Source organism: Oryx dammah, unplaced genomic scaffold (assembly GCF_014754425.2).
Source record: "Oryx dammah isolate SB20612 unplaced genomic scaffold, SCBI_Odam_1.1 HiC_scaffold_13, whole genome shotgun sequence".
Taxonomy (NCBI): domain Eukaryota; kingdom Metazoa; phylum Chordata; class Mammalia; order Artiodactyla; family Bovidae; genus Oryx; species Oryx dammah.
In genome coordinates this window covers 19787212-19808483 of record NW_024070197.1, presented here as the reverse complement: position 1 = coordinate 19808483, position 21272 = coordinate 19787212, and the positions used below count along the sequence as shown (strand labels likewise).

Sequence of the window (21272 nt, the reverse complement as noted above, 5' to 3'; positions counted from 1 at the left end):
ATGAGAAAATAGAAAGAGAAATTAAGGAAACAATTCCATTCACCATTGCAACTAAAAGAATAAAATACTTAGGAATATATCTACCTAAAGAAACTAAAGGCCTATATATAGCAAACTAAAAAACACTGGTGAAAGAAATCAAAGAGGACACTAATAGATGGAGAAATATACCATATTCATGGATTGGAAGAATCAATATAGTGAAAATGAGTATACTACCCAAAGCAATTCATAGATTCAATGCAATCCCTATGAAGCTACCAATGGTATTTTTCACAGAGCTAGAACAAATAATTTCACAATTTGTATGGAAATGCAAAAAAACCTCGAATAGCCAAAGCAATCTTGAGAAAGAAGAATGGAACTGGAGGAATCAACTTGCCTGACTTCAGGCTCTGTTACAAAGCCACAGTCATCAAGACAGTATGGTACTGGCACAAAGACAGAAATATAGATCAATGGAACAAAATAGAAAGCCCAGAGATAAATCCACACACCTATGGACACCTTATCTTTGACAAAGGAGGCAAGGATATACAATGGATTAAAGACAATCTCCTTAACAAGTGGTGCTGGGAAAACTGGTCAACCACTTTATGTTTGGGAACGCATGTACACCTGTGGTGGATTCATGTCAATCTATGCCAAAACCAATACAGAATTGTAAAGTAAAAATTAAAAATAAATAAATTAATTAATTAAAAAAAAAGAATGAAACTAGAACACTTTCTAACACTATATACAAAAATAAACTCAAAATGGATTAAAGATCTAAATGTAAGACCAGAAACTATAAAACTCCTAGAGGAGAACATAGGCAAAAGACTCTCCAACATACATCACAGCAGGATCCTCTATGACCCACCTCCCAGAATATTGGAAATAAAAGCAAAAATAAACAAATGGGACCTAATTAAACTTAAAAGCTTCTGCACAACAAAGGAAACTATAAGCAAGGTGAAAGGACAGCCTTCAGAATCGGAGAAAATAATAGCAAATGAAGCAACTGACAAACAACTAATCTCAAAAATATACATGCAACTCCTGAAGCTCAATTCCAGAAAAATAAACGACCCAATCAAAAAATGGGCCAAAGAACTAAATAGACATTTCTCCAAAGAAGACCTACAGATGGCTAACAAACACATGGAAAGATGCTCAACATCACTCATTATCAGAGAAATGCAAATCAAAACCACAATGAGGTACCATTTCACGCCAGTCAGAATGGCTGCCATCCAAAAGTCTACAAACAATAAATGCTGGAGAGGGTGTGGAGAAAAGGGAACCCTCTTACACTGTTGGTGGGAATGCAAACTAGTACAGCCACTATGGAGAACAGTGTGGAGATTCCTTAAAAAACTAGAAATAGAACTGCCTTATGACCCAGCAATCCCACTGCTGGGCATACACACCGAGGAAACCAGAACAGAAAGAGACATGTGTACCCCAATGTTCATCACAACACTGTTTATAATAGCCAGGACATGGAAACAACCTAGATGTCCATCAGCAGATGAATGGATAAGAAAGCTGTGGTACATATACACAATGGAATATTAATCAGCCTTTAAAAAGAATACATTTGAATCAGTTCTAATGAGATGGATGAAACTGGAGCCTATTATACAGTGTGAAGCAAGCCAGAAAGAAAAACACCAATACAGTATACTAACGCATATATTTGGAATTTAGAAAGATGGTAACGATAACCCTGTATGCGAGACAGCAAAAGAGACACAGATGTATCAAACAGTTTTTTGGACTCTGTGGGAGAGGGAGAAGGTGGGATGGTTTGGAAGAATGGCATTGAAACATGTGTAATATCATATATGAAATGAATAGCCAGTCCAGGTTCGATGTGTGATACTGGATGCTTGGGGCTGGTGCACTCAGACGACCCAGAGGGATGGTATGGGGAGGGGGGAGGGAGGGGGGTTCACTATGGGGAACACATGTATACCTGTGGCAGATTCATGTTAATGTATGGCAAAACCAATACAATATTGTAAAGTAATTAACCTCCAATTAAAATAAATAAATTTATTTTTAAAATGTTGTAAGATTCTTAGAAAATCTTATGAAAGAATATTTTTTAACTTCAGAGTAAAGAAGACCTTTCTAAAGATGAAACAAAGCCCAAGTGACACATTTTCACTGCATAAAAATAAAACATTACTTCATGGAAAAATGCACTACATACACATTTTTTGGGACATTAAATGTTTCATTGATGTCTTTGTTCATTAAATTATAACACATCTGCTCCTCCTCCCTTCCTCTGCATTGCCTGACTCCTTTCCATTATTTTTCTTCTATTGTGCTATATATATTTACCAAGATTTATTGTTTACTATTTTTCTACCACTATCAGATAGGAAAAGAAATTTTAGTCATCAAAGACATATTCTTTATTTGGAAATTATCTGTCTATTATCCCCTTTCCTCAACTAACACAGATACTTTGTTTGTTTTCTTCTTTGTTTATTTATTTTTTACTCTGCTGGGTCATTGTTGCTGTGCATGGGCTTTCTCTAATTGTGGTGAGTGGAGACTATTCTTTGTTCCTGTGCCATGGGCTTCTTATTTTGGTGGCTCCTCTTGTGGCAGAGCATAAGCTCTAGGTGTGCAGGTTTCAGTAGTTTCAGCATGTGGCTCAGTAGTTGCAGCTCATGGGCTCTGGACCATGGGCTTAGTAGTTGTGGCATAGCAGCTTAGTTGCTCTGTGACATGTGAAATCTTCTGTGATCAGGGGTTGATTACCTGTCCCCTCCATTACCAGCAGATTCTTATCTACTGGACCACCAGGGAAGCTTACCACAGATAGTCTTTAATCCATATTCCATAGTGTTATCTGCTTATTCTAGCATTTATAATAAAAGCGATGCCTTTCCCAAATTGTAGTCAATGGAATGTGCTAAGTTGGTTCAGTTGTGTCTGACTTTTTTCAACCACATGGGATCTTCCAGGCTTCTCTGTCCATGGGATTTTCCAGGCAAGAATACTGGAGTGGATTGCCATTTCCTCCTCCAGGGAATTTTCCAACTTAGGGATCAAACCAGAGAAGGTGATGGTACCTCACTTCAGTACTCTTGCCTGGAAAATCCCATGGATGGAGGAGCCTGGTAGGCTGCAGTCCATGGGGTCGCAAAGAGTCAGACACGACTATGCGACTTCCCTTTCACTTTTCACTTTCATGCATTGGAGAAGGAAATGGCAACCCACTCCAGTGTTCTTGCCTGGAGAATCCCAGGGATAGGGGAGCCTGGTGGGCTGCCATCTATGGGGTCACACAGAGTCGGACATGACTGAAGTGACTTAGCAGCAGCAGCAGCAGGGATCGAACCCTCATCTTTTAGGTCTCCTGCATTGGCAGTTATAGATATATTTTTCACCACTAGTGCAACCTGGGACGTCCTAACACATTAAGACAAAGCAAAACATTAGTGACTCGGCAGCAAATGGATTTACCATTCCACATACAGCAACTAAAACTCGACAAAATATAGGAAAGAATGATATTCAGAAGTTGAACTTCAGGTAGCATAGGAGAGTGGTCTCTGGGAAAGAGGAAATGAAGGTGTGCTCTATGATTGCCCCACTTTACTGCTTAGACAGAGTATCCAGATGGCCCTGCAGGAAGTAAGAGTTCAAGGAGGGAAATGAGCAGTCCCTCTGAATTCAGGAGAAAGAGTTGGGAGTCCCAGGTGGCCAATGTGATTACATTAGCAGGGCAGAATACCAGAGAGAATCCTATTTATTTATATTAGAGAGAAATAGGATTCCAGGTTTCTGCAAAAATGTCCCCATCAAGACTTCACTGAATACGACTCAGTATGCACATGAAAAAACTGCCCAAAGTGAGGGAATAACAACCTGAATTGAGGAAACAATCCCAGGAAATTAGACATGTCTGAAAATAGTTTGTATTTCTAACAGCCTTAGAAGAATACCATGGTTATTCATGGGGAGTCAAGTAGTTTATTCAGGAAGATATCTTAGCAGTCATATAAAATTTTCCTTTTCATTCTGATTTTTTGTGCCATCTTAAAAACACTTAAGAGAAGCTTCAGATAAATAAAATTATTTCAAAATAAAAGAAACAAGGATCAAGAATATCTGTAGAACTACAGAGGGTAACTAATATCTAAAAATTTAGATTTTGGAATATTTGGCATCCAAAAACTAATAGCCATGCAAGACAACAGAAAAATATAAACTGTTATAAATTGTTATCAGAAATAATATAAAGAAAAAATATAAATAATTGAAGAGAAATCAATATAAACAAAGCCAGAAAATACAAACATGGTACAGCTGGTAAACAAATATTAAAAGTTATTAAAATTATATTCCAAATGTTTAAGAAGGGAGGACCACTTGGACATGTACACTAGAAGCATAGATATATTTTTAAAGCACCCAAATTAAACTTGAACAGATAAAAAATATATTCTACTAAATGGAATTAACAATGAAACTAGGCACTGTCGAAGAAAATATTAGTGAGTATTAAATGGACAATGATAGAGACTATTTAGGTGAAAAGCAGAGATAATTGAAACATGATAAAAATCAGATCAGTGAGCTGTGAGACAACCTGGGGAGGGGGAATACATGGTAAATTGGAATCTCTTAGGAAAAAATGGCCAAAATCTTACCATAATTGAATAAAACTATAAACCTATATATCAATAATAATTAGTTTAAACACAAGAAACACAAAGAAAATTGTACTTGGCACATTACAGTTGGATTTCGTAAATGTGGTGATGAAAAGGAAACTTTCAAAGCACCCAGAGAAACAGAGGAACAAAGAGAAGAACCTCAGCACACTTCTCATGGTTGTTAAGTGGCCCAGTCATGTCCAGCTGTTTGCAACCCCTCGGACTGCAGCACACCAGACTTCCCTGTCCTTCACTATCTCCCAGAGTTTTCTCAAACTTATGCCCATTGAGTCAATGATGCCATCCAACCATCTCCTCCTCTGTCACCCCCTTATCCTCTTGCCCTCCATCTATCCCAGCATCAAGATCTTTTCCAGCGAGTTGGGTGTTCGCATCATGTTGCCAAAGAATTGGAGCTTCAGCTTCAGTCCTTCCAATGAATATTCAGGGTTGATTTCCTTTAGGATTTACTGGTTGGATCTCCTTGCTGTCCAAGGGACTCTCAAGAGTTTTCTCCAGCACCACAGTTTGAAAGCATCAATTCTTTGGTGCTGAGCTTTCTTTTTGGTCCAACTTTCACATCCGTACATAACTACTGGAAAAACCAACTCTGACTATACATACCTTTGTTGGCAAACTGATGTCTGTGCTTTTTAATATGGTGTCTATCTTTGTCATAGCTTTTCTTTCAGGAGGAATGTTCATTTTTTGAATGTTGAGATTTAAGCCAGCCTTTCACTCTCCTCTTTCACTTTCATCAAGAGGCTCTTTAGTTCCTCTTCACTTTCTGCCATACGGGTGGGGTCACCTGCATATTTGAGGTTATTGTTATTTCTCCCCGCATTCTTGATTCCAGCTTATGATTCGTCCAACCCAGCACTTCCGTGATGTACTCTGCATATAAGTTAAATAAGCAGGGTGACAATACAGCCTTGATGTACTCCTTTCCCAATTTGGAACCAGTCTGTTGTTCCATGTCCTGTTCTAGCTGTTGCTTCTTGACCTGCATACAGATTTCTCAGGAGGCAGATAGGGTGGTCTGGTATTCCCATCTAAGAATTTTCCATAGTTTGTTGTGACCCACAGAGTCAAGGCTTTAGTGTAGTCAATGAAGCAAAATAGATGTTTTTCTGGAATTCTCTTGCTTTTTCTATGATCCAACGAATGTAGGCAGTTGATCTCTGGTTCCTCTCTTTTCTAAATCCACCTTGTACATCTGGAAGTTCTTGATTCACGTACTGCTGAAGCCTAACTTGAAGGATTTTGAGCATTACCTTGCTAGCATGTGAAATGAATGCAGTTGTGCGGGTTTTGAACATTCTTTGGCATTGCCCTTCTTTGTATTGGAGTGAAAACTGACTTCTTCCAGCCCTGTGGCCACTGCTGAGTTTTCCAAATTAGCAGTCATATTGAGTGCAGCACTTTAAGAGCATCATTAAGATTTTAAACAATTCAGCTGTTTAAAATCATGTGCACTATCTTTTTTCAGAGTAACGCTTCCTAAGGTCCATTTGACTTCACACTCTAGGATGTCTGACTGTAGGTGAGTGACCACACCATCATGGGTACCCAGGTTATTAAGATTTTTTTTTTTTAAATAGTTCTGTATATTCTTGCCACCACTTAATCTCTTCTGTTTCTGTTAGGTCCTTACTGTTTTTGTTCTATTTTGTGCTCATCCTTGAATGAAATGTTCCCTTGATATCTTCAATTTTTTTGGAAGTGATTTCTAGTGTTTCCCATTCTATTGTTTTCCTTTATTTCTTTCATTGTTCATTTAAGAAGGCTTTCTTATCTTTCCTTGCTATTCTCTGCAACTTTGCATTCAGTTGGGTATATTTTTCCCTTTCTCCCTTACTTTTCTCTTGTCTTCTTTCCTTAGATATTTGTAAAGCCTCCTCAGACAACAACTTTGCCTTGTTTCATTTCTTTTTCTTTGGATAGTTTTGGTCACTGCCTCCTGTACAATATTACAAACCTTCCTCCATAGTTCTTCAGGCACTCTGTTTATCAGACTTAACCCCTTGAATCTATTTGTTACCTCCACTGTATATTTATAAGGAATTTGATTTAGGTTGTATCTGAATAGTGTAGTGATTTTCCCTACTTTCTTCAATTTAAGCCTGAATTTTGCAGTAAGGAGCTCATGATCTGAGCCACCATGGTGCTGAATGCTTTGCCATGGAAATGAATCGAGATCATTCTGTTATTTTTGAGATTATACCCAAGTACTGCATTTTGGAATTTTTTTTTGTTGACTCTAAGGGCTACTCCATTTTTTCCTAAGGAATTCTTGCCCACAGTAGTAGATATACTGGTCATCTGGAATCAAATTCTCCATTCCCGTCCATTTTAGTTCACTGATTCCTAAGATGTTGATGTTCACTATGGCCATCTCCTGCTTCACCACATCCAATTCACCTTGATTCATGGACCTAACATTCCAAATTCCTATGCAATACTGTTCCTTAGAGGATTGATCTTTACTTTCACCACCAGACACATCCATGTTTGAGTGTCATTTCTGCTTTGGTTCAGCCTCTTCATTCTTTTTGGAGCTATTAGTAATTGCCTTCTACTCTTTTCCAGTAGCATATTGGATACTTTCCAGTCTGGAGACTCATCAAACAGTGTCATATCATTTTACCTTTACATACCATGACGTTCTCCTGGCAAGAACTGGAGTGGTTTGCCATTTCCTCCTCCAATAGCCCACGTTTTGTCAGAACACTATGACCTGTCCATCTTGGGTGGCTGTGCATGGCATGGCTCATTGCTTCATTGAGTTCTGCCAGCCCCTTCACCATAACAGGACTGTGATCCATGAAGGGGTCCATGTACAATGAATACACTCAGTTTTGGTATACATTTTTTTGAGTTTTGAAAATTTTTTACACTGATAAGTATAATCAAGATTTTAAACATTTCCATAATTTTACCCATGTAAATGGAATCATGAACTATACCATCTATCTGGTCTGGGACTAAATATATCTAGTCCTATTGTTGAATTATGTTGTTTTGTGCAGTGATAGGTTAGGTTAGGTTTTACCAAGTAGTATTTCTTCATGTTGGTATACCAAAATTTGTTAATCTAGCTACTTGATGGCAGACATTTCTGTTCTATTTTCCAAATTATATTTTTATTGTCATGGAAAACCATATGAAATTTACACTCTTTTTTTTTTTTACTTTTTGATTCTTCATTTAAATTTCTGTTAAATATTTATTTGTTTATATGAATCATACACTCCCAGTTGTAGAATCTCCTCTGAGATCACTACTGTTACAAGGACAGAAACAGTTTCTCAGGTGAGGTGAGGAAGTTGGTGGCTTTCAATAACACCTCCAACAATGGCTCCTTTGTTGAAATATTTATTGACCAGACAGCATGTGCTAGGTCTTTTGTCCCCTGGCTTGTTGAGCTCTATCCTTATAACTAAAGAACCAAGACAGCCTAGTCCATCAGGCAGAGTTAAATTACTTTCAATGGCAAAAGAGATCGACCAATGGACACATAGCCATAGATATCAGGCTTGCGTGCTGCGCTTATGTATTCTCATTAGCTAAGTGAACTCAAACCTAGGAAATGACACGTTAAGAAAACTCAGTCATAGTAGTATACCTGGTAGAAAAAATAACAAACATCATCCCCACAGGAGCCAAAATTGAAGCTGCTTTATCTCCTATAAGTGGGACAATCCCAGTTTATACCTGTTGTGTCAGTGTTCCAGCAGCTTTAACACTTCCCTCAGGAAATCTACATTTTTAATGACTTTGTACATCTTGTTCACTGTAAGCACAATATTGTACATTAGTTCTCCAGAAATGTTGCATTTTGCACATTGTGTAACCTGTCAACAGATATTCCCATTTGCCAACTACTGTCAGCCCCTGTAACCACTGGTCTGCTTTCTGTTACTATGGCTCTAAATACTTTCTTTTTGAATAAAAAATACTTTAAAAATAATTTTATATTTTCATTGCATCATGTGACTTGTGAGATCTCAGTTCCTTGACTAGGGATTGAATTCGGGCCCTCAGCAATGAGAGATGGAGACCTAACCACTGAGTCACCAGGGAGTTCTTGAGTTTAACTAACCACTTTATATACTTCCTCATATGAGTGGAATCAAGCAGAATTTGCCTTTCTGTGACTGGCTTATTTCACTTGCATAATGTCCTTAAGGCTCATCCATTTTGTTGCATATAGCAAAATTTTTTCTTTTTAAAGACTGAATAATATTCCACTGTGTATATATCACATCTTCTTTATCTATTTAAGTATATAGGTGGATATTTGTGTTACCCTCATGTACCACAAATAACGGTACAATGAACCTGGGATTGCAATATCTCTTTGAGATCTTGATTTTAATTCTTTTAGATAAATACCCTTAAATGGGGTTGCTGGATCAGATGGCATTGTATTTTTCAGTTTTTGAAGACCCTCCATGCTCTTATCTATGATGGCTGTGCCAGGTTACCGTCTCAGTTTCTCCACATCCATGCCAGTACTTGCATGTGTTTTTTTTAAAATAGCCTTTATAATAAGTATGAAGTGATATCTCAGTGTGGTTTTGCTTTATATTTCCCTGATAATTATTGATATTGAGCACCTTTTATATACCTGCTGGCCCTTCTTTTATCTTCTTCAGAGAATTGTCTATTCAGGTCCAATGCTTAATTTTTAGTTGGAATGTTTTTCATTTTTTGTTTTTTATGAAGGTGTAGATACTTTTGTGTGCATGCTAAGTAACTTCAATTGTGTCCCAACTCAGTGACCCCATGGACTGCAGCATGCCAGTTTCCTCTGTCCATGGGATTCTCCAGGCAAGAATACTGGAGTGTGGATTGCCATGTCCTCCTCCAGGGGATCTTCCCCAGCCAGAGAGCAAATCCATGTCTCATTATGTTTCCTGCATTGGCAGGCAAGTTCTTTACCACCAGCGCCCCCTGGGAAGCCTAGTTTTGGAATCCTTATTTTGGATATTAACTTCTTATCAGATATGTGGTTTGAAAATATTTTCCCATTATATAGGTGGCATTTTCACTTTTTTGATGATTTCCTTTGCTCTGCAGAAACTTTTTATTTTACTTTGTTCCACTTGTCTCCTTTTGTTTTTGTTTCTTGTGCTTTGATTTTAATATCCAAGAAGTCATTGCCAAATCCATGTCATACAGTTGTTTCCTTTTAGTAATTTTATTTTTTTATTTTTATTTTTTAAATTTATTTATTTATTTTTAATTTTTACTTTACAATTCTGTATTGGTTTTGGCATAGATTGACATGAATCCACCACAGTTTCAGGCATTGTGTTTAACCTATTTTGAATTGTTTTGTGTGTGTGTGGTGTAAGATAAAAATAAAATTTCATTCTTTTTCTTTACCATATCCAGTAGTTCCCAACATTATTTATGGAAGAGACCATCTTTTCCCATTTTGTATTCCTGGCAACCTTGTCAAAGATCAGTTGAGTGTACGTGTATGAGTGTGTGTTTTCTGGGCTCTCTCTTTTGTTCCACTGGTCTATATGTCTGCATGTCAGTATCATACAATTTTAATGACTGCAGCTTTGTAGTATGTTTTGAAACATAGGTGTGGTACCTCCAGCTTTGTTTTTCTTTCTCAAGATTGTTTTAGCTATTCAGAGTCCTTTGTGGTTGCATATGATTTTTATGACCATTTTTCTAGTTCTTTAAAAATATGTCTTGGAATCTGGGAATTCATTGACTGTTTATATCATTTTTGGTGGTATGGATATCATAACAACATTAGTCTTCCAATCCATGAATATGGGATGTTGTTCTACTTCTTTGTGTCTTCTTTAATGTTTTTCATCAGTATTTTGTAGTTTTCAATGTAGAAGTTTCCCCACTCTGTGATTCATTCTAAGTATTTTATCTTTCCTTAATTTCCTTTTGGAGTTTTCACTGTTAGTGTATGGAAATATAACTGTAATGGTGCTCAGCAGTATCTCTGGGTTCAGTAATAGGAAACTAGGGCAGGTAGTGGTGGTTGGTAGTGCCAGGAGTGTGCACAGACTCAGCTGTGAGGCTGTAGGTAAATGCACAGGGGCAGTGGAGTATGCATTGTGGCAAGGATAGGGCCTGTGTTAAAATCTAGGTCTGATCGCAGGCACAAGTTCCGTTGCTGAGGTCAGAGCTGGTAGCAGATCTGCACCTGGCTTCAGGACCAGGGTTAGCTTGGCTGTATGTGTGATGGCTGTGCTGAGTTCCAAGGAGGCACTAGCTGTCATGGGTCCTATTAGGGAGGGTGGAGGGACTCAGCACCAGGAGTCTGAGACCTTGAAACCTGTGAGACCTTCTGTGGTGAGAGCTGTGGGCATATGCAGTAGTTGTGCTGGCTGTTGGTTTCCTCCACAACTTTCCCTCATTTTAATTCATGCTACTGTTAGGGGAAACACACTGACTGAAATTGCCCACCTTGGCCAGGCACCATAGTAACCATTTGTGTGAGTTATTTTACAACAGGAGGTCCTGTATGAAACATGGCACTGGTAAGACACCATCAACCAGAATAATTTGGGAAAGATCAAAAGGAGATGTTGCATGTCCTACGACCTCCCAGAATCGTCAGTGGCATCCATCTTGGCTGAGCAGAGCATGCACTACCAGGAAGGACCCTGAGTCAGAATGATTGGCCAGAGACAACCCAGAAACTAACCTCATCACCATAAAACCTGAGACAGTGAGTCACGTGGCAGAGCAGTTCTCCTGAGTTCTTTTATCCTACTGCTTTCTGTCCTGCCGCCCCCTTTCCAATAAAGTCTCTTACCTCGTCAGCATGTGTGTCTCCTTGGATATTTCATTTCGAGTGTTTGACTGGAGCCCCCTTTTGGCCCCTGGAAGGGATGCCCCTTCCTGCAGTACTACTGTGTTGCTTCAGTTTTTTAACTGGACTCCTGAGCTTTGTCAGAGCTATTTTCATTAACATCTGCCTGTCCAATGGTTGTTGTTGTTGTTGTTGTTTTTTCCATTGGGGAGATAGAGACTGGGGTGTCTTACTAAACCATCCTGCTAACATTACTCTGTATATAAGTTTTAGAATCAGTTTCTCACTTTCTACACACTTCCTGCTTGGTATGTACATGCGTAATCATTCACTTCAGTCATGTCCAACTCTATCTGACTCTATGGACTGTAGCTCGCCAGGCTTCTTTGTCTATGAGATTCTCCAGGCAAGAATACTGGAGTGAATTGCCATGCCCTCCTCTAGGGGGTCTTCTCAACCCAGGGGTCGAACCCAAGTCTCCTAAGTCTCCTGCACTGGCGAGCAGGTTCTTTACCACTAGCACTACCTGGGAAGCCCCCTGCTTGGCATATAAATCAAGATTGCATTGACTCTAAAGAGCAATAGAATTGAAATCTTATTGAGTCTTTAAATATGTAAGCATAGTATATGTCTCCATTTCTTCATGACTTTTACTTTATTTAGAAATTAATGTTTTGTACTTTCCATTTTACAGGTTTTTCACATATTTTATTAATTCCCTGCCAAAATATTTTATGTTTTTGGTGCTATTGTGAATGATATTTTACTTTGATGTTTGAATTGTTTCCAGTATGTAAACAAATATGCTAAACTCACTTACATGCACTAATGGTGTTTTTGTGGATTCTTTAGGTTTTTCTCTGTATATTTTTTTCTGTGAGAAAGAGAGTTTGATTTTTTCCCCTTCCAGCTGTAGCTTGTTTTCATTATTTCTTGCCTTATTGCACTTGTGAGAGCTTCCAGTCCAATGTTGAATAGAAATGGAGACTAGGTGACTTTCCCTTATCTTTGATCTTAGGGGGAACAATTCAGCCTTTGTTCATTAAATGCAGTGTCAGCTGAAGTCTTCTTTATTTCTTTTTTTGATTCCATTTGTTAGATGGAGACTATGTTCTTCTATTACTATTGTACTGAGAAATTTAATGGATGTTTAGTTTTTTCTATTTCTTTTCTGCATGATTTGATACATAGTTTTACCTCTTCCTTTCCAGTCTGTATTTCTTTTTTATTCTTTTGTTTTACTGGTCAGAACTGTCAGTAAAATGTTCCAGAAAAATTATAAAAGTGGACATCTTTGCCTTCTTCTCTATTTTAGGAGGAAAGCATTCAATCTTTTTTCCCATTAAGTATTCAGATATTTAGTATTTCTATTAAGTATTCAGTTAGTAGGCAGTTTTGTAAGTATAGCTCATAATGTTGAAGAATACTTTTCTCTTAGTTTAGGGATGTGTTTTATTATGAATAGTTCAATTTAAAAAAATATTTATTTTTAATTGGAGGATAATTACTTTACAATATTTATTGGTTTCTGCCATTCGTCAACGTAAATCAGCCATAGGTATAAATATGTCCCCTCCCTCTGGAACCTCCCTCCCACCTCCCACCCTATCCTACCCCTCTGGATGAATGTTTTGATTTTTAAAACATATTTTCTGCATCTGTTGAGGTGATCATATTGACTTTTCTCCATTATTCTGTTAATGTGATGGATTACCTTGATTGACTTTGAATGTTGAATGAAACGTGTATGCCCGGGATAAAGATCACTTTGTCTTTATGTGCCACTTCTTTTATGTGTTGCTGGGTTTGATTTGCTAATGTGTTGATTTTTGTGAGTAAATGTTTATGAATGGTATCAGTCCATAGTTTTCTGGTAATGTTTTTTCCTAAAAATATATGAGGAAATACTTGCCTCAAGTGATGAGTTGGGAACGTTCATTTGTTCTCCATTTTCTTAAAGCATTTATATAGGATTGTTATTATTTCTTCTTTAAATATATAATAAAATTCCCCTCTTTAACTTTGTGGGCCTGAACTTTCTATGTGTGATGGTTTTATTAAATATCTTTCTTAACAGATATATGGCTATTCAGATACTCTCTTTTGCATTGAGTCACTTTATGTAATTTTTGTCTTCAAGAAAAGTGGCCAATTCATTAAGCCATCCAATTAATTGGCACAATTTGTTGCTAGTGCTTTCTTATTTTTATGTATGTGGATCTATAAAGACATCTCTTCTTTTATTTATTATGGTAATTTGTGTCTTATTGCTTTTTAAATAAGTGATACACATTTATCAATTTTTTTGATTTTTCAAAGATCCTTGTTTTAAAGGTCATAGATATTTTTTTCTCTCTCTTTTATTGGCTGTACTGGGTCTTCATCACTATATGTGGGCTTTATCTACTTACAGTGAGTAGAGACTATCTACTTGCAGAGGGTGAACTCTAGGATGTGCAGTCTTTAGTAGTTGCAGTTCGTGGGACTTAGGGCTCAGTAGTTGCAGCTCCCAAGCTCCAAGAGTGGGAGCTTAGTAGTTCTGGTGCACATGCTTAGTTGTCCTGTGTCATGTGGGTCTTCCCAGACCAGAGATCAAAACTCACGTCCCCTGCATTGGTAGGCCAACTCCAAACTGACAGAACCACCACGAAGTCTGGTACTCTTAATTATTTATTTGTTTTCTACTTTGAGATCATCAAACTTTCTTTTCATACTGAATTTGTTGGTAAATATAATACAGTATTTAGTACAAACAGCAATTCAAACATCATTACCTTGTTTCTCATTTTAAATGGATTGCTTATATCATTTTACCATCAAATATGACGTTTGCTGAATTTTTTTTATAAACACACTTTATCATGATTATGAAGAACTCTTTATTCTCATTTTTAGTTTTTTCTAAATCACAATAACTGCTTAGTATTATAATACTGCTTATTTCCTTTATCAGTTAAGAGATCAGTCAATTTTTCTACTTCTGTCTGTGTATGTTTCTGAACTAGATATGAGTGTTTCCCCAATCACAGTAAAGCCAGTCTATTGACAGCAGGTTGTGGTGAAGGAAAGTGCAGTGTTTATTATAGGGCACCAATAAAGGAGTCCTGGAGCAGGGAATGGCAACCCACTCCAGTGTTCTTGCCTGGAAAATCCCATGGACAGGGAAGCCTGGCAGGCTACAGTCCATGGGGTCACAATGAGTAGGACACGACTGAGTGACTAAAGCAATGCAATGCAATAAAGGAGTCGAGGTAGCTAGTACTTCAGAGGCCCAAACTCCCCAAAGGTTTCCAGGAAAGGTTTTTAAAGACAGGTTGAGGGAGGAGGGTTTTTAGGATATGTGATCAGCTGGTGGACATTCTTGTGATTGGTTGGTGCTGAGGTAATCTAGAGTCAACATCAACTATCTGGTTCCAGAAGGACTGGAGTCTACATTATTGTGGGAAACATACAGTTAATTTCTTCCACCTGATGGGGCGGTTTCGATGCATGATACAGGATGGTCGGGACTCATGCACTGGGATGACCCAGAGGGATGGTATGGGGAGGTAGGTGGGAGGGGGGTTCAGGATGGGGAACACGTGTACACCGTGGTGGATTCATGTTGATGTATGGCAAAACCAATACAATATTGTAAAGTAATTAGCCTCCAATTAAAATAAATAAATGTATATTAAAAAAAAAACAGCTCAGAACACTATGTATAGCCCTTGAAGAGTTACAGAAGGTCTTTGACTTTATCTAATTGTTGAATGGCTACACTACTATTATATTGTCTTGCTTGACTTTTTTTCTTTTTCTCTGCATTTTCTCACATCTCTGATTGTAAATATACTCTTTGGAACTTGGGAAAAGCCTAGGAGACAGGGTTTTCTACAGACAGGAGGCATGTGAAAGACACGGTAGGGAGTGGTCTGTTCTGGGAAGACCTCTAAGGGTTCTGCTTGGTTGTATTTATGCAGTTTATTATATATATTTGTAATACTAGGCTATGTTTGCATTAGAATAAAATAAGCTTTAAAATATATATATGGTTTTACACTTCATTAGTTATATACATATGTGTGTATGTGTATATATATATGTGTGTGTGTGTGTGTGTGTGTATACATATACACATGCACCTGGAGAAGGGCATGGCAATCCACTCCAGTATTTTTGCCTACACACACATATATATCTCCTACCTCTTGAACCTCCCCCCACCATCACCAGTTCCACCCCTCTAGGTCATCAGAGAGTGCCAGGCTGGGCTCCCTGTGCTATATAGTAGCTTCCTGCTAGATGTCTATTTCACAATAAAAAATATGGAATGCTTCACAGATTTATTTGTCATCTTTGTTCAAGGGCCATGGTAAGCTCCTCTGTATTGTTGCAGTTTTAGTATACGTGTGGCTGAAGCAAGCACTCTGTCACTCTCTCTCTCTCCTTTTAAAATATCTATTTAGTTATTTATTTTCAGCTCTGTTTGGTCTTAGTTGTGGCACAAGGGATCTTTTTGTGGCAGTTTATATGGACTTGTGTTGAAGTGCGTAGGCTTCACTCTAGTTGTGCCACATAGGTTTTAGATGCCCCACAGCATGTGGCATTCCACAACCAGGGATCAAACCAGTGTCCCCTGAATTGGAAGTGGATTCTTAACCACTAGAAACCCAGGGAAGTCCCATCAAGGTCTCTCTCACTTAGGGGCTTCCTCAGTAGTCTTATCCCTTGCTCTTTATTTTTCCTCACGGATCATTAGTCCAAATGGTTTAGGTATCTGTCTGATTTAGGTATATTCCTTCCATGCTTCTTCTGAAAGAGTGTAGAATAAGCCTACCCCTCATGGATTGAGTGTGGAAGATGCTCCTGAGTCTGGGCCAGCCCTGTGTGTCTGCTCAGAGCTGCCTTTGTGGTAGAAGCAGTGTTGATGTGAATCTGGGCTGGTCCTGCTCTCATCAGCAGGGCCTGTTCACCTGACTAGGCTGTGTTGCCCATGCCCATTTCTGTGTCCTTGGTGCCCACATGCGTGAAGCTATGTGCAGCCCTGCAAACTTTACAAGTGGGACCTATTTATCTAGCAAAGTAGTCATTTAGCAGTTACCTCAGTAATCTAGGAATGGACAAGATGAATCCATCCATATATTTTCTACAGTGTCCTCTGAATGGAAGATGTATTTCTGTCAACTCTTTCCTGTGCTGAGCACCTCTGTCAACTCTTTCCTGTGCTGAGTACCCCTCAGGATCTGCTGAGCTCTTGTGCCTTCCTGAGGAATCCCTCTTGGGGCACATAAGAGAGCATCTGTCCTTCCGTGTGCATGGCTTCAGATGACTGGGTATGATGCCCTGACTGGGTATCCTATGTTCTGAGTCCATGAGTATTGCCAGTCTAAGGATGAGGAGAGATACATTATACCACTGGAACTGTAGTAAATGTAGTAGAATATTTTTCAAAAGGAAATCAGAAGGAAACTTCCAAGTATGATGGCAACACAGATGCAGTGGGTGTATCTAGGCCAGTCTTCATTGGAATCATGAAGGCAAGCCCTGTCCTCAACTATTGCCTGATTCTGGACTTTTCCTTTTGGGGGGCTTGTCTCAGTACTGTTGCCCTGTCTTGGCACTCAGAGCTTGTGCCCATCTCTCTCTCTGACTTTCTGGCTACCAGGTCTTGATCGATGGGGCAATATGTCCTTCTGCATGGAATCCCCAGTAGATTCCTATGGGCTGGGTAGGAAGTATACCCCCAAATCACCATTTCAGGGCAGTTTGAGAATATCTCAGTGCGAGGTCCTTAGATAAATACATGGCTGGAGAGCATCTCTCTCCTGCATCGGGGTTCCTGTTCTCTGTGTAGGGTGATGATGCTTCTGAAGCTTCAAATATGGTATCCTTCTCCCTTCCTCCTGCTGCTTTCACTGAGCATCTTCCACTGAATTCTTCTTCATAAACAGGCAGATGGACATAGAACACCATGAGACTTTGTGTCCCCAACAAAAGGGACCCAGACAGGGACTTGGGGGTATGTAGGTAAATAGAGAGGTGATGTCAGGTGCTTAAGTGAGGAACTAAGGACAGTGAACACCCAAGTGAGAAAGGCCACGGGGGTGAGCAGGTGGAGCTCAAGGCCCCTGGAGGCCTTTAAAAGAGAGTGTGGAGCTCACCTCTGAGGAGACATACCAGCAATCAAGGAGGCTGGGGTCTGTAGTGTCTGAGGGTTGCCCTGTGGGCATGAATCCCCACACTTTCTACTGAGCTTAGTTCAGCAAGCTCCCAAGTGCTGGAGAAATCCACCAAGCTGGAAGGGCAGATGCTGGTGTTTGAGGAGGGGAGTGTCAGCAGTGGGGGATTATCCCACAGCTGCAGGTGAACTCAGGTTGGCCTAGGTGGAGGCGAGGTGGGGCTTCTATGATCTCAGAGGGAAGTCATATGAGAATCAGAGATCCAAAGTCACAGGTTTTTGATAGTGACCTTCCCACCCATCTGAGGTTTTGGATGTCAGACAGAAAAGGATTTGGGAGAAATCAGATGCTGCCTTTTCTACTAACTCAGATTAGATCAGGGTGCTGTAGATTGGAGGAAGGCAGGGAGAGGGGAGGGGGCAGTGGGCAATATGGAGGTGTCTCCCCAGCAGCCCCAGGAGTTCTGTGCAGCTGAGTGAGAGCCAATAAACAGACTCTCTCTGTCCCAGGAGGACCAAATACCCCTCACTCATCTTTGCCACATCCTTTGATGGATCCCTATAACAACTGTACACTCACTGGAGAGCAGGGTGAATCTATATTCAAGACATTGTAAGAAGCACCTAACTCATAGGGGTGGCAACTGTCTTTTCAGAAGGCCTGGAGCGTTTATGTCTGTTAGGTGGGAAGTGGAGGTAGAATACACATCCTGGGTCAGATGAGGAGAAGGGTCCCTGCACCAGGACCTGCTTACACCTGCTCAACTCACCTTAGCTTCCACAGAGACAGGTCTCCATCTTAGAAGCACCCTCAGCCAGAGCCTGGTGGGGGTGGAGTGGTGGGCAGAGACAAGGGCCCAGTGTCACCTGGGGCAAGAAGACCTCCCCTGCAGCCCCCAGGGCCCCCTCCACAGGGAGAAGCAGCAGCTCTGGATCACCTTGGGAACCTGTCCTAAGCCTCCTCACCGTGAGGACCTTAGAGATTGCCTGTCCTAGACCCAGCCTTGTGGGGCAAGTCCAGCAGACTCTTTCCTGGAGGGGAGCCGTTGGGTGGGAAGACGCTCTTAGAGAGGGAGTGGGGGTCAGGTGAAGAAGAATCAGACAGCGTGAGTGTGGGGCCTTGTTCGTGGACAGGCAAGAAAGACACAGGAGGAACAAGAATCTCCAGGCCCCTGAACGTTCACTCTGAGGGTGAGACCCAACTCACCCTGTATGTGGAAGCAGGTGAGTCCACAATGAGGGTTGGCATTAGGATCAACTGAGGCCCAAGCAGTGACAGAGTTCAGCATGTGAAACTTGACCCTTTGTTCTTCCTCTCCTTCAGGCACTTAGGACAGGGGCCCTTCTCACCTGTTATTTTATTTTGTCCTCTCCACAGCCTTGAAGATTGGAGGTGGTTTGATTTTATAAATGGCAACAGCCCAAAGAAGGACTGTAATATATGTACAGTCATAGGGTGAGGTAGCTGAGCTCGTCTCCCCAGCATGGATGGGTGGGGAAAGTTATGTCTCTTCAGCAGATGCTTTACCCACTCTGAGCCTCAGATTCTCCCCTGTCAGATGAGGATGATTACTCCTACCCCTCAATGTTGCTGGAAGGAATAAAATTTGGTGGATGATGCATGTGACCTGTGGATCTTGATGACAGAAATGATCGACACCCTGGCTGATGTAATGATCATTACCCATGCCCCCACCTGTTGAATGTGTGGAGGAGCCTCTGACAGCATTGAAATCCAGCTGCAGTAGGAAGGCACACTGGTGGTCTCCACTGTGGCCGTGTCCTCTCCCGCACCCGCAAAGCCCCATCTCCAGTGAGTAAGCACTCTCCTGTGAATTGCAGGGCTTTTTATTGCTGGAATCCTCTATAATCAGACACCTAGACATGGCAGGTTGCTAACACTACTTAGGGATCAGGCAATAGCTTCCTTGGGTTCCTGGCAGGGACGGTTCCATCAGCAGAGAGAACTTGAATATATTTTATTCTGTAAGAGAAGGTACAGAAACCTGGTGAGGCCTCAGGGGTGGACGTGACAATTAGCTGCACTTGAACAAGGGGAGGGGCCTGCAAGTTGCTTGGAGGGAGGCCTCTGGATGTGAGCAGGTAAAGGTGAATACTTCCCAATGAGGTTCCTCCAATGGAACAGAGATTGTGGGGTTTCCCTGGAAGGCTGTAGGCAGTCTTCTGGGATACAGTGGGGGACTGCTGAGCACCACCTGGCAGGACTCTGGAGTGACACCTGGGAGTCTCCAGGGATGAGCTGATCCCTGTCTGCTTCCTCCCTCTGGCCCATGGACACTTACAGCTGAAGCAGCTGCTTGTTCCCATCATCTCTAGGGCAGCAGAGAGAGGACTGACCTTGGGCATTGACTGATCCTTGACTCTGGGCATCCCAGGCCTGGGGAGGGTAGGAGGGCAGCTTTTGGAAGCAGCTACCTCTTTTAGGCATGTGAAACCTCTTGGGTCCAGGGAACAAGGACAGATGTGGGTGTTAGATGGGGTGGAGTAGGGACTTGAAGCACTAGGGAAAGAACTGATGTTTGGAAAAGGGAAGGACTCAATGTGAATGGATTACAGAAGAGTCAGATTCCTGTGCTGGAGAGGCTAGAGTCAGGGAGGCCAGTGCTGAGGGCTTACCTCCAAAGGCAGGTGATGTCACAGAGTTAGGAGGACCTGGAGGGTCCCAGGCCTGTGACCATGCAGAGCCCAGTCAGGGCCATCTCAAGAGCTCCAGGGCTGAACTGAGTATTCCTGCAGGATCCTTTCCCACACTGTGGGTGTTGGCCACTTCCTCTCTACCTCCTCATTCATGAGGTTCTTTTTGCTCCCAGGTTCCCGGGGAAGAGCCAGGGTGTAGAGGGAAATGAGGCCTTCCACTTCCCAGTGGCCTGAGCAGACCCCTGACACCCCTGCCCCACACAGGCACATTCACATACAGCTTGACCCACCAGAGCGCTCAGAGCATCCTGCTTATCCTGTGGTGTCAAATTCTCATCAACACAGCTCTTCAGGGTATCGGCAGTTTCCAGTACATCAGGGTTTTGGTTATACTTTTCAACTTGTTCAATATAGGCCTCATGGCTTCCCGATATGAACAGGTCAACTGTGTCCCTCAAGGCTGGGCAGATGTCATCACACTCTGAAACAGAAAGATATGGGGACACTCCCTGTAAGGCACTCATCAGAACACCCTATTCCCTTCCTGCTCCCGACATGCTCAGTGCTGCCCTGGGAAGGTGTCGGATCCCTTGGGGGAGCCCAGGTCACAGCCACTCACTTCCGCCCGTGACGAGGAGCAAGGCAGCGCAGAGCAGCAGGAGAGCTCCAGCCCGCGTCATGGTGCCGGTGGCAGGTGCTCCCTACGCTCCTGGAGCCCTTTTATACCTGTGCTTGTCCTCACCCCACGGGACTGTGTCGCATGCTTCCTTTTTTCAGGAGATTCCGCCAGGCCACAGTGAAGGTGCCCGGGGCTGCACAGGAGGAGCTGTGTGTGTTGGCAAGATGCTAGTGCTTGAGTCCACAGAGGGCACTGGCTCAGCCTCCTCCCCGCTGGAGGGCTCTGTGGGAGGGGCAGCTGACTCAGGAAGCTTAACAACTGAAAATCCCCAGGTTGACAAAAAGGACAAAAATGCTCCCAAATCATGCCTCC

At 41.3% G+C, this 21272-nt stretch overlaps 1 protein-coding gene and 1 non-coding gene across 3 annotated transcripts in view; both read right to left on the bottom strand.

Moving 5' to 3' along the window:
• LOC120872598 (major allergen I polypeptide chain 1-like) overlaps positions 1 to 20990 on the bottom strand; it is a 116122-nt gene extending 95132 nt beyond the window's left edge. The window contains exons 1-3 of one of the 2 annotated variants that reach the window (XM_040253106.1): positions 20901 to 20990; positions 20572 to 20762; positions 19459 to 19607 (exon numbers count right to left, since the gene is read on the bottom strand). In XM_040253106.1, the coding sequence (XP_040109040.1) occupies positions 19578 to 19607; positions 20572 to 20762; positions 20901 to 20961 (282 nt within the window). In that variant the 5' untranslated portion in view covers positions 20962 to 20990 and the 3' untranslated portion in view covers positions 19459 to 19577. Of the gene's footprint in view, positions 1 to 19458; positions 19608 to 20571; positions 20763 to 20900 lie in introns of those variants that run through there. The other variant, XM_040253107.1, reaches the window with a different exon arrangement.
• On the bottom strand, positions 15765 to 15869 carry LOC120873387. Its single transcript, XR_005723460.1, has one exon. It is a non-coding gene; the product is annotated as a U6 spliceosomal RNA (small nuclear RNA).
• Positions 20991 to 21272: the final 282 nt, after the last annotated feature.